At 35.1% G+C, this 10,813-nt stretch overlaps 2 protein-coding genes across 2 annotated transcripts; one reads left to right on the top strand and one right to left on the bottom strand.

The window, feature by feature from the left end:
- On the bottom strand, positions 1 to 2,712 carry Rnf146 (Ring finger protein 146). The gene is made up of 4 exons (XM_066733148.1): positions 2,018 to 2,712; positions 1,705 to 1,956; positions 781 to 1,068; positions 1 to 712 (listed from the first exon to the last, which is right to left on the bottom strand). Exons 1-4 carry the CDS (start codon positions 2,085 to 2,087, stop codon positions 411 to 413), a joined length of 912 nt encoding a protein of 303 aa, XP_066589245.1. The 5' UTR covers positions 2,088 to 2,712; the 3' UTR covers positions 1 to 410.
- Positions 2,713 to 3,061: 349 nt separating this feature from the next.
- tud (tudor domain containing protein) lies at positions 3,062 to 10,796 on the top strand. Its single transcript, XM_066733137.1, has 5 exons — positions 3,062 to 3,307; positions 3,524 to 4,340; positions 4,410 to 5,396; positions 5,473 to 7,766; positions 7,839 to 10,796. Exons 2-5 carry the CDS (start codon positions 3,733 to 3,735, stop codon positions 10,208 to 10,210), a joined length of 6,261 nt encoding a protein of 2,086 aa, XP_066589234.1. The 5' UTR covers positions 3,062 to 3,307; positions 3,524 to 3,732; the 3' UTR covers positions 10,211 to 10,796.
- The last annotated feature ends 17 nt before the right edge of the window (positions 10,797 to 10,813 follow it).

Here is a 10,813-nt window from a genome sequence, read left to right as displayed (position 1 = left end):
GACACTTACTAAGTTTCACATCTCTCAGAAATAAATTTTCATTTTTACGACTTTCCCTTATCTTCTCTTGATCCTTATTTCTTTATATCTTAATTAAGTACTTCGTTCTGCAAGTTTAAAGATATTAGTCCATAAATAATAGGAAGACCATCAGAACTCTTCCATTAAAATTCGGCAGTAACCATTGATGTAAAAATACTATCTACAATGAAAAGATTTTATATTGAATTTCTGTTTACGAAACTCATCTAGAGATCAATCAAGCCTTTGTAAGGTATACTTGGCTAATAGAACGAGAGTTAATTGCATGAAAATTAGTTAAATCTAGTTACATCTAATATATGCAGTATATGCTTCAAGAAGTTTTCTATATACATATATATATTTGATTGCACCATTCAGAAATTTATTTAAAAATCATCGTCACACGCCGAATATGAGGTGTTCGATGTTTGTATCCAAGATATCGATGGATGTACCGCTGATAACGTCTCATTCGGTGTATCTTCGTTGAGTTCCTCGTCAGCATTAAACGATAAATGTTCTCGCATTATTAAGGAACGCATCTGTTGTTCCAGGACTTCATGTAAGGAGTCTGGTCGTTGCTCTACTGTATTTGACAAGGGTGTTGTATCGCCACTCGCAGCACCACCGGCCGGTGTCTGTGGTGTATTACTTGGAGGTATTGGGGTACTCGCCTCGTCCCGAATATCTGAAAAATTTTAAGTATAAATTATTGCTTTATTCAGTTTGTTTCTTCAATTTTCTTATTTTGCGTACTAGTGCCATCATTGACGGGGCTGTTCGACCGCTCGGCCCCCCTGATTTCTCTAATTATTTCCTCATCTTGATTATTTAATCTTAATCCAGCAACTCCCTTTTTTGGAGCAGTGAATAAGTCCCGCTTGATTCTCCTACGCCGAGAAGGATCGTTCCTTCGTAATTGTAACATTGATCCGAAATCAGCAATATAAAGGAACCCAGCAATTAATAATTCGCATGTTCGCTTTCCCTGTTTATATGCCGTTTCCAATTCAAAACTTGTCCTCTGGTCATATTGCCACCAACCTGCAATCATTATTGATTAGTGTACCAGTGGTACATGTGGTAACTGGAATATTTATAAGTAATATACAAGAATTTGTTCATTCTTCTTTAAAGAATATTTATTTATAGGAAATATTGTTTCAAGCACAATTTTCTTTATAAATAGTTCATTATAGAATAACAAAATTCATCATTTTTGTGAATTTTCTAACATTCTTTGTAGCAAACAAAAAGATATATTGAATATAAGTAAAAAATTGAATCACTAATAGGTAGAAACAAATTAGGGTCTTGATGGTCGTTTGAGACCAGAAACTCCTATTGCAGGAGCATCTGCTCTATCTCGTTTTATATTACGTTTATAACGTGGTTGATACTTTCTGAATTGACATTTGCTATTAAAGTCAATCACATAAAGTTCACCACAAATCAAAATTTCACAGTCACTATTGCCTAGATTATAAGCTATTTCCAATTCTTTAGAAGTCCTTGAATCGTATTTCCACCAGCCTATGAAAAGTTAGAAGTTTTTACTTTCTTCAATGGAAAATGTTTTCTTGTAAAACAAAAATGAAATTTATAAGTATAAATAGTATCCTTCTTCAAGAAGGTTTTTACAATAATATTTAATGAAATTAAAAGTCAAATAAGAATTACCATTTCTTCCTTCATAAAACCATTGATATTCTTCTTCAGAATATTCAGACTCTTTTTGCATTTCATCTATTTCTACCAACTGAGGCTTCTCCAGAAAATCTGGTGGTATTTCTTGTCTGCACATAGGGCATCGTTTGCTTTGGTTCGCAACACCTTTGACACATAAATAACAATATATGTGCTTGCAAGGTAAAATTGCTGGGTGTATGCATGGCTGTAAGCATACTGCACATTCTGGTATTGTTTTAGGACCTATAAAAGCACAACATAGTTTTTATTGGTCAACACATAAATAATGAAGAAATAATCTTACCTTCTTCAACTTGTATTTCTTTTTCCTTAAGTGGGCCAGCTTTTTCCGAACTTAGTTTAGCTTGAGCCATATTAAAAAATTCGTAACAATTTATGAAGAAGTTAATATTTAATGCACAAGCATTTACCAGTGCTTAACTGTGATTCAACCGCTTAACTAAACAGTGCTAGATATGTTTTTATGCATTCAAAAGCACTTCAAAATGACACAATAGTGCTAGTGTGCTGTGCGTGCTTGACGTTTGTTATGGTTATTACTGACGACGCTGATGACTGACGACAAGCACAGACACGATAACAGCTCGGGAAGGGAAGTAAGGGAACCAAAGTGGGTATCAGTCAGTCGTATCAGAATCAAACCCATATCCAGACCAAAGTGGCGTTGGGAGGATTGAGGAAGGACTGGAGAAATGTAGTGATTAATATTGGAAGCAACCGGAGTCGGTGAAGCTAAGCTTGGATCAGTTTTCGAGCTCGAAATGTCAACGGAGTCTAAATATTATCTACAATTTATGCTGAGATAAATGCTGAAATGCTGAATGCTGATGTTAGCTGCTTCTGCTTGCCGTTCCTCCCCTCTCACACAACCCTCTCCACAGTACAGTCCTCACTGGCCTCACTTGGCCTCACTCACTCACGAGGCTCACGAGTCACGAATCTCACTACTTCTGCTCTCTCTCTTTCTCCTTTCTCTCCTATCCAGGCTCTGACTGAACTGACTAAAGCCGTCTGAAGGGTTGGATAATGGATATATGTATAGCATCGTAAAGAGCAGAGAGGAGGATAGTGATTGGTCCACGAATAAAATAAATTTTGCTATTGGTAGAATGAAGAATCTATAAGAAAAGCTCGCCAAACATTGGTTCCCACATATACTTCGCCATTTTATCTTTCAATTCGCTTCAACAAGGATTGTTATTAATATACATATTGTTCACAATAATTTTCAATTTTTTCAGTGAATTTAATGCTACTCTATATTGAATAAAGTTGCTATTGAAACGATTTTTCTTTTGGTTCAAAGAGTAAAAGTGGTACATTGTAATTGTAAAGAGAAAGTGAATTTCAAGTGTTTCGCGCCAGAGGAATAAAAATTAGGGTTCAAATAGATCAATCTGGCCGGAGAAGAAAGAAGTCAGTGTCAAGTGTGCGCTTTCAATTATTTTTGGCGCGAGTAAACCAAAGATACACGAAATTGGAGAGGTGTTTGAAGATCAAAGAAAATTTTGATAGAAGTAGGATTGTATAAAAAGTTAGCTGTAACAATTGTTCTAAATATTCATTGTGCATGGTGAGTACCTACATGTTTCGGTAATGTTTTGTCAGCGATATTTACTATTTTTTTATTCTTGCTAATTGGCTCTCCCAATGTCGTATCCTCGTATCTCGATTCTCGGCCGTCTCGAGAACTTTGTCGGTTTTAGTGAGGCTTTCAGTCAAAAGGACAACAGAGAAAGCAAACACTTCAATGTTACCAGGTCGAGTATTATTTTCATTTTTTTTCCAGAGGACCTACACTATCGAGTAATCTCAAATTACACACACACACATATAAGTTAAACGTGTAATATAACGAGAGTGAAATAAAACATACGAAGCTGATATAGAGAGAAATAGTTGAAGCTCAGTTCTGCTCAGTTTCTTTAGTTGGTGGATCAAATTAGTCGTTCAAAGATTACTTTAGATATCGTTTTTATTGATAAAGGACAAGTGAGAATGGCGCTTCCCCAAAACAAGGAGTTCGTCATTTTCGTCACACATATAGAGGAAGAAAACTCTTTCTTAAAGATATGGGGACAAACCGACAAAACTGCTGCTACTTTTGTGGAACGCACGATATTTCCATATATAGAACATTTTGCTTTAAGTGCAGGATGTACAGGAATAAATGTTCGAAATATACCTCTGAACACCATGTGTTGTGCGAAGTTTCAAAATGATGGATATTATCGAGCAAAAATACTTAATATTTTACCAGATAACACAGTACTATTACATTTTATAGACTATGGCAATATAGCAAAAGTATCTCCTGAGGATGTGTTTTTGCTGGATAATTTTCCTAATACTGAAGAATTGCAAATGCACCCTGCTGTGGCTTTTGATTTTGTATTGGCCAATGTAATTCCCATTAACAAGACTTGGGATGAGAAAATTTTAAATAGTATCAGAAATACAATTACTTATAATGAATACAAAGCTTTATTGTATTCTGAATCCAATGATTATCGTTTCATTAAAATCTCCTGTAATGGTGAGGATTTTGGTGATATGCTGGTTAAACAAAATATGGCAATTCCCGCAACTCTTCAAGAAATGTTTAGGTAAGTTTCTTATGTTTATTTGAATGCAATTAAGAATTAGAATTAATTTATGTACTCTCTGATTTCCAGGTTAAAATCAATGATACAGCAGCCATTAAGAAAGCCATATGTATCTTCAAACAAGTTATTAACTAATGCATATTTATTATCAGAGGCTTCATCCTTTCAAGGTAATTTACAAGGATCTTGGCAAAATCCAAATTTTGTTGCATCCGCACAATCTCCACCATTACCGCCAGTGCAATCAGTTCAGCCAATAATACAAGAAGCATTGGTCTTTAAATCGAGAGTTCTCGATATTGGTTCTACCCATGAAGTTTACATCTCCTTTGTAGAAGATGGTCCTTTGAAGTTTTCAATACAGCTTCAGAGTAATAAAGATATATTGAGTAATTTGATGAAGGAGATAAATAAACATCCTACGCAGCAGTTGAAAGAACCTCCTCTGCCTGGGTCAGTATGCTTAGGACGGTATACTATTGACAAAGTATTATGCAGGGCTGTTGTAATGGCTGTTACAGAAAATAAGTGTAAAGTTTATTATGTCGATTTTGGGCATACAGAGATACTGCCTTACAGTGATATTTTTGAGCTACCAGCTATATATATAAAGCCAAGAGTATTATCAATAAGATTTACATTAAGTGGCATAAGAGACATAAACATAACAGATGAAATGAAAAATTATTTTAAGCGGATGGTTTCTGGAAAGTTACTGTTATTACATGTTTGCTCTCCAGAAGGACCACCGTTGATACAATATGGTGATCTATATGAAAATGGAATAAATATCAAAGACATTCTTAAAAAAGCTTTTCCTGCTCCACCTATAATTCATTATGAGCCTCCAGTTCAGTTGCAAAAAGGGAGTCAAGAGATTGTACATGTTTCTTTTGTGAATTCTTGTTCATCTTTCTACGTACAGCTAAGTAGTCAAGTTAAGTCATTAGAAAATATAATGACAAGCTTGGCTGAATTTTGCAAAACTGCTCCTTCCTTAAATCAGGTGCAAGCTGTCAAAGGCTTGCCTTGTTCAGCATTATACGAATCACATTGGTAGGTAGAATAAATAATATATTTACATGTACATTTTCACATAAACAGCTACTGCATATAATTATATTATTTTCAGGTATCGTGCAAAGATTTTAAGTATATCAGGTGAAAAAGCCCATATTATTTATGTTGACTTTGGCAATGAAGAAAATGTGCCAGTCTCCTCCTTACGATTAATCCGTAATGATTTGGTAACCAGTTTGAGAGAGCAGGCCATAAAATGTGTATGGAATGGCTATGAGTCTAAATTTACTGAGCAAGGATATAACGACCAATTTGAAGCATTAGTTTTAGAGAAATTCTTTCATGTTAAAATTGTGGAAATAAATTCAGAAGGCATAATTGTGGATTTACTTGAACCGGAATCAATGGAAGATGTTAAATCAATGTTAATACGTTCAATGTCTGAAGGAAGTCCATCAAATCAGAATCAAAATGGACATATAAATACTTCACCGGAGAGCTTCAGTTCTCCACAATCTAAAAATGAAAAATCTACATGGAAGAATAAGAATTGTTCTGAAAAACCAAATCTTAGAAGGGATAATTATGATGAAAGAACTAGTCCACCTGGTAGATTTGAAAGAAACGATACTTCTTTCTCAGGTGGAAATAAGTTTAGAAATAACAAATTTGATAGGACTAGTTCGCATGATCAAGAGGACACGACCGCGTCATACAAAGGCCGTAGGAATGATGATTATTCTCATTCAAGACAGGACTCAAATAAGCCACACTCTAGTAGAGATTTCAATAACAGAAGCAATTACAATGAGTTTAACTCATCCAGAGGAGGGCAGAGAGGATACAATTCCGAGCCAAGAAAGTATAATGATTATAAATCAAATAAGGCTGGATTAGATAAAAGTTTTAGTGACAAGGACTCTGATACATCAAACAAAAGTAATAAAAGCTTCGGAAAAAGTCCGAGATCAAATCAAAGAGGCCGACCAAAAAAGGATAATCTCCCAGGTCGAAATCATCCTCTTAATTTTGCTTCAAAATATCTTAAGTTTAATAAAAGAAATGAAAATGGCGAGGTTTCCAGATATCGAGATAATAGAGATAATTTTGACGGAGGTTCGCTTAATATTGATACTTGGAATACCAATAGCAAATCTGATGCATTGCAAATTCCATCGTTGAACATTAATTTGAGAAGTACTAAGACGTGTGAGGTGGTTTTTGCAAACGGGCCTAAAGAATTTTTTGTTCAAATGCACCCAGAATATTTGGAACTTGAGCAAATTATGGAAAGTATAAATGCCGCTTATAGCAATGAAGGAGAAATACTGCAAAATTCAGGAAATTTAGTTAATACATTATGCATAGCTCAATACTCGGTTGATCTCAGATGGTATAGAGCAAAAATTAATTCTTTATCCGGAAACAGCGCTACAGTATTTTTCGTTGATTATGGAAATTCTGAAACTATTAATTTTGACAAGATTAAAGTTCTACAGCCTCAGTTTGCTACACTGCCGATGCAAGCGATTCATTGCAAATTGTTTGGAATGAGACAAAACCAAAGCCCAGAAGATCTTAACAATTTCTTTGAACTGACAGATGGGAAACAGCTTGATGTGGAATTCGTAAAGAAAGAAAAAGATGTATTCGAAGTAGCAATTCGCGAAATTATTGATGGTTTGCCATCGACCAATTTCATCAATGAACGTTTTTGTGATGCTACAGATTTCGCACAGCTTAAAGAATCTGCCAATAATAGTAAAGTTTTCACAAACCAAGTCTCAACAGCAGAATACGTTTCGGCAAGCACAAAGTGGACAACAGCAATTTATGATTTGGAATCCAAGGCAGAGGTGATAGTAACATGGTTCACCAATCCAAAGAATTTCTACTGTCACATAACCAACAGATTGAATGAGTTTAAAGAGTTGATGAATGATATACAATGCTTTTATGTTGGTAAAAGTTCTATAAATACTGTGTTGGAGGTAGGATCTCCTGTAATAGCCATCTTCGCCGAAGACGGGGCATTGTATCGTGGAGAGATTGTTGAGATAAACAAAGGCAATGGACACGTAGTAAGATATATAGATTTTGGAAATTGCGCTGTGGTTGAGAGGAATAAGATGTATCCAGTAGAGAAGCGATTCACACTATTGCCTAAACAGGCCATTCACTGTGGCTTAAAGGATATTCAGCCTATAAACAATTATGGGTGGCCTAAACCAAGTACTCATGCATTTGATGCTTATTTTAATTGTGACAAATATGAACTCATTTTTCACAAGATGAAGGACGACAAATATGAGGTAACACTTTTCGGTAATGGTAAAGACATTGCCAAGCAGCTGCTAGAAAATCATTTGGCTTTACTTACTGACGCTTCGGTAATAGAAGATGAAGGTAATGATAATATTTTGCTTTTATTACTTTTAATAAAATAAATTTTTGTATGTTATGTTTTTAATTCAATAGGTTTGGCTAAGGAAGGGCAAGTACCTCTATCAACGGAGTCTGTTTCGATAAATCCATTGCCAGTAACATCTACTGAACACGTCATAATATCTTATGCGGAAAATACTCAGAGTATATGGTTGCAACGGATTAGTGATTATAATACAGAAACAGAACTATTGAAACAGCTGGTAGACTACTATTCTTTCTCAGGAACTCCTTTGTCACTTTGCAGCAAAGATTCTTTGTGTGCAGCAAAAAGCTCTGATGGCAATTGGTACAGAGGAAAAATAATTGAATGCACACCGAGCACAGCCTATGTGAATTTTATTGATTATGGAAATACAGAGGAGATTAATACTGATAGTCTAAAAGTCTTAGAACGGCAATTCTATGAAACACATCAGTTAGCAGTCAATGTTCGCTTGAATGCATCAGTTCCCGGTACAAATGAGGAACAAGTTGCTATTTTACAGAGTCATCTATCGGGCAAAGATTTAGTAGCCCATTTCATCAAAAAAGATAATAACTGGCTTGTAGAATTGATTATGGATAATGGTGAAAATTTCAGCACTAAATATCCCTCGTCTGAATTAATAACCAGTGCTCCAGTTATAACAAAATCTGCGCCTGAAGAAATGACAATTGGCCATAAATATTCTGTGATAGCTTCTCACGTAGATTCTCCAAATCAATTTTGGCTTCAACGATTGGATGAAGCACAGGACTTGGATGAGGCTCAAGAAAAATTACAGAGTGAAGTCTTGGGTTATCCTATAGTCGATGGTATTTTAGAAGATGGAACCTTGTGTTGCGCAGTTTATTCCATTGACAAGTTATGGTATAGAGCGGAAGTACTAGATGCTGACGCAGATATAACGACCGTGCGCTTTATTGACTATGGAAACACAGATGTCATAGATAACAGTCCGGATAATATTAGGCAAATAATGCATGATCCTAAAGATATCAGGTATTATGCTACTAAGTGTAAGCTTGATGTTATTACGGTCGATAATAATGACTGGGATGAGAAAGTTTGTGAACGGTTCAGAGATTTAGTAAATTCTGCTGAGTCGTTGGAAGCGATGATCAATGTTGACGGGAACCCTAAGAGGGTGGAGCTATTTATCGAGGGAAAAGCAATTAGCGATATTCTAGTCGATGAAAAATTAGCTTTAAGAATACGCAACGAAGAGGTAGTCATAGATGAAATTGTCGAAACCGAGCTAGACCCTCACTCGGCTTTTATTAGTCACCTTCAATCACCCGATGAATTTTGGGTACAGGAGGAGAAATTTGTAGGCGATTTAGAAATAATGTCAGATAGGTTTATGGTTGCTGAAATGTTTCCTAAACTGGAACAGATTGAAGTGGGAAAACTGTGCGTTGCTAAATACCCTGAAGATGACAACTGGTACAGAGCGAAGATCGTTTCTATATTAGATGGTCAAATAGAAGTATTATACATCGATTACGGAAATTCGGCAATATCTACAGAACTTCGGGAGATTCCGAGTGATTTAGCAGATACTGCTCCTTTATCTAGAAAGTGTTGTTTGCGTAAGCCAGAAGGCATACAAATGTGGTCTGATGAAGCCTGCAAAGAGTTTTTCAAATTGGCTGCTGCAGGTGTTACAGTTTTTCTATTAGATGTAATTCAAGATGGTGACATATCCCTAGTCGAATTGACTTTGCCCGAAGGAAATGTAGCAGTTATACTCGCAAATTTGTGTGAGCGCTGCAATCCCATTATCAACACTGAGGAGCGTTTACCGCCTTTAGGCGAAGAAACTTCCTTACAGGAAGTTAATAACGATGTCACTTCTTTAAAGTCGAACGAAAATAGTCACACGGAGAGTACTTCTCAAGAGGAGGTTAAACTTAAAGAGAAACAATTTGATTCGAACGACAAATCTAGTGAGAAGAGTGAAACGGAGAGCAACTCTCTAGACTCTGACGCTGCAGAAAAAATTAATAAAAAGCTCGAACATTTTTTGAATGACATCGGAAATTTGGAAGATGGGGAAACGAACGAGGCGAAAGAGGAAACCAATGCAACTTCTTATTCTCAAACCCTTCCACCCACAAATATCATACTAGAGCTTAGCATTGAAGATATTGTCGAACGAATGGTGCAAAATGCCAATAACGACTTAGAGCAGCAAACTTATGCTGAGAAATCACATATAGAAATTTCCGACAATAAAATTGTAGAAAACTCTAGTAAGATTTCCAGCATAGATAAGTCTAGCAATGAATCCCAAAACAAGTCTACTAACATAGACTCTAATACAGTAAAGGCTTCCACTCCTAAACACTCTGAAATAGTCGCAAGCCAAAAGGAAATGACTGATAGTGTGTCAAAAGACGGCAACCAGGCCGAACTGTAAATGTTTATTTGATTTTTATTAACATTAAATTAAGAAATAATTGCCAAATTGTTACGAATCTTGTAAGAAGGGTTAATTATATCAATTTATTTCCAATTTTTCTTTGCTTTCAAACTTTCAGTCATATTTAAAGAATGTTGACCATAATTATGTGCTCCGTTTAATGCGTTAAGAATAAATGTATATAAAACTGTTTCTCTCTCGCCTAGCCCAGATATATATAAATTATATATATTTTTTATTTTTTAAAAATAAGATTCTTGAACTGCATACGTAGCGAAAAATAAGAAAAGAGTTTCATTAAAATTCTTTTACGCAGATTAAGAAATTCAGAAAGACAAATATTTTATTCTCACACAGTTTTTCTTAAAGATCAACTTTATGACATCATTTAATAATTGCATATAACTTATATAATTTCATTATATTTACTGTTTGATTAAATTCTGATAAATTAAATAACATATTGTATAGATCTTTGTACGTTCAAAAGCATTATTTTCTAATAAATTTTTTAAATATAATTTTTGACGTCTTCTTTTAATAAGTATTTTTTTATTTCTTTCATTCACCTGGCTGCGATTCTTCGTTTTCTTTCTTCGG

This window comes from Prorops nasuta, unplaced genomic scaffold, assembly GCF_024137725.1.
Source record: "Prorops nasuta isolate Cenicafe-Biocafe unplaced genomic scaffold, Cenicafe_Pnas_1.2 PNAS00010, whole genome shotgun sequence".
Classification (NCBI taxonomy): domain Eukaryota; kingdom Metazoa; phylum Arthropoda; class Insecta; order Hymenoptera; family Bethylidae; genus Prorops; species Prorops nasuta.
Note: the sequence above shows the minus strand (reverse complement) of the source record. Positions and strands in the feature narration are given on the sequence as shown.

What these genes read in the sequence shown, in the direction of transcription:
- tud (XM_066733137.1), top strand. Translation starts at nt 3,733, where the DNA reads ATGGCGCTTCCCCAAAACAAGGAGTTCGTCATTTTCGTCACACATATA. An exon ending in ACTCTTCAAGAAATGTTTAG is followed by an intron (nt 4,341 to 4,409) that starts GTAAGTTTCTTA and finishes TCTGATTTCCAG; the next exon opens with GTTAAAATCAATGATACAGC. An exon ending in TTCGGTAATAGAAGATGAAG is followed by an intron (nt 7,767 to 7,838) that starts GTAATGATAATA and finishes TTAATTCAATAG; the next exon opens with GTTTGGCTAAGGAAGGGCAA.
- Rnf146 (XM_066733148.1), bottom strand. Translation starts at nt 2,087, where the DNA reads ATGGCTCAAGCTAAACTAAGTTCGGAAAAAGCTGGCCCACTTAAGGAA. An exon ending in AGAAATACAAGTTGAAGAAG is followed by an intron (nt 1,957 to 2,017) that starts GTAAGATTATTT and finishes GTGCTTTTATAG; the next exon opens with GTCCTAAAACAATACCAGAA. An exon ending in CCCCGTCAATGATGGCACTA is followed by an intron (nt 713 to 780) that starts GTACGCAAAATA and finishes AAAATTTTTCAG; the next exon opens with ATATTCGGGACGAGGCGAGT.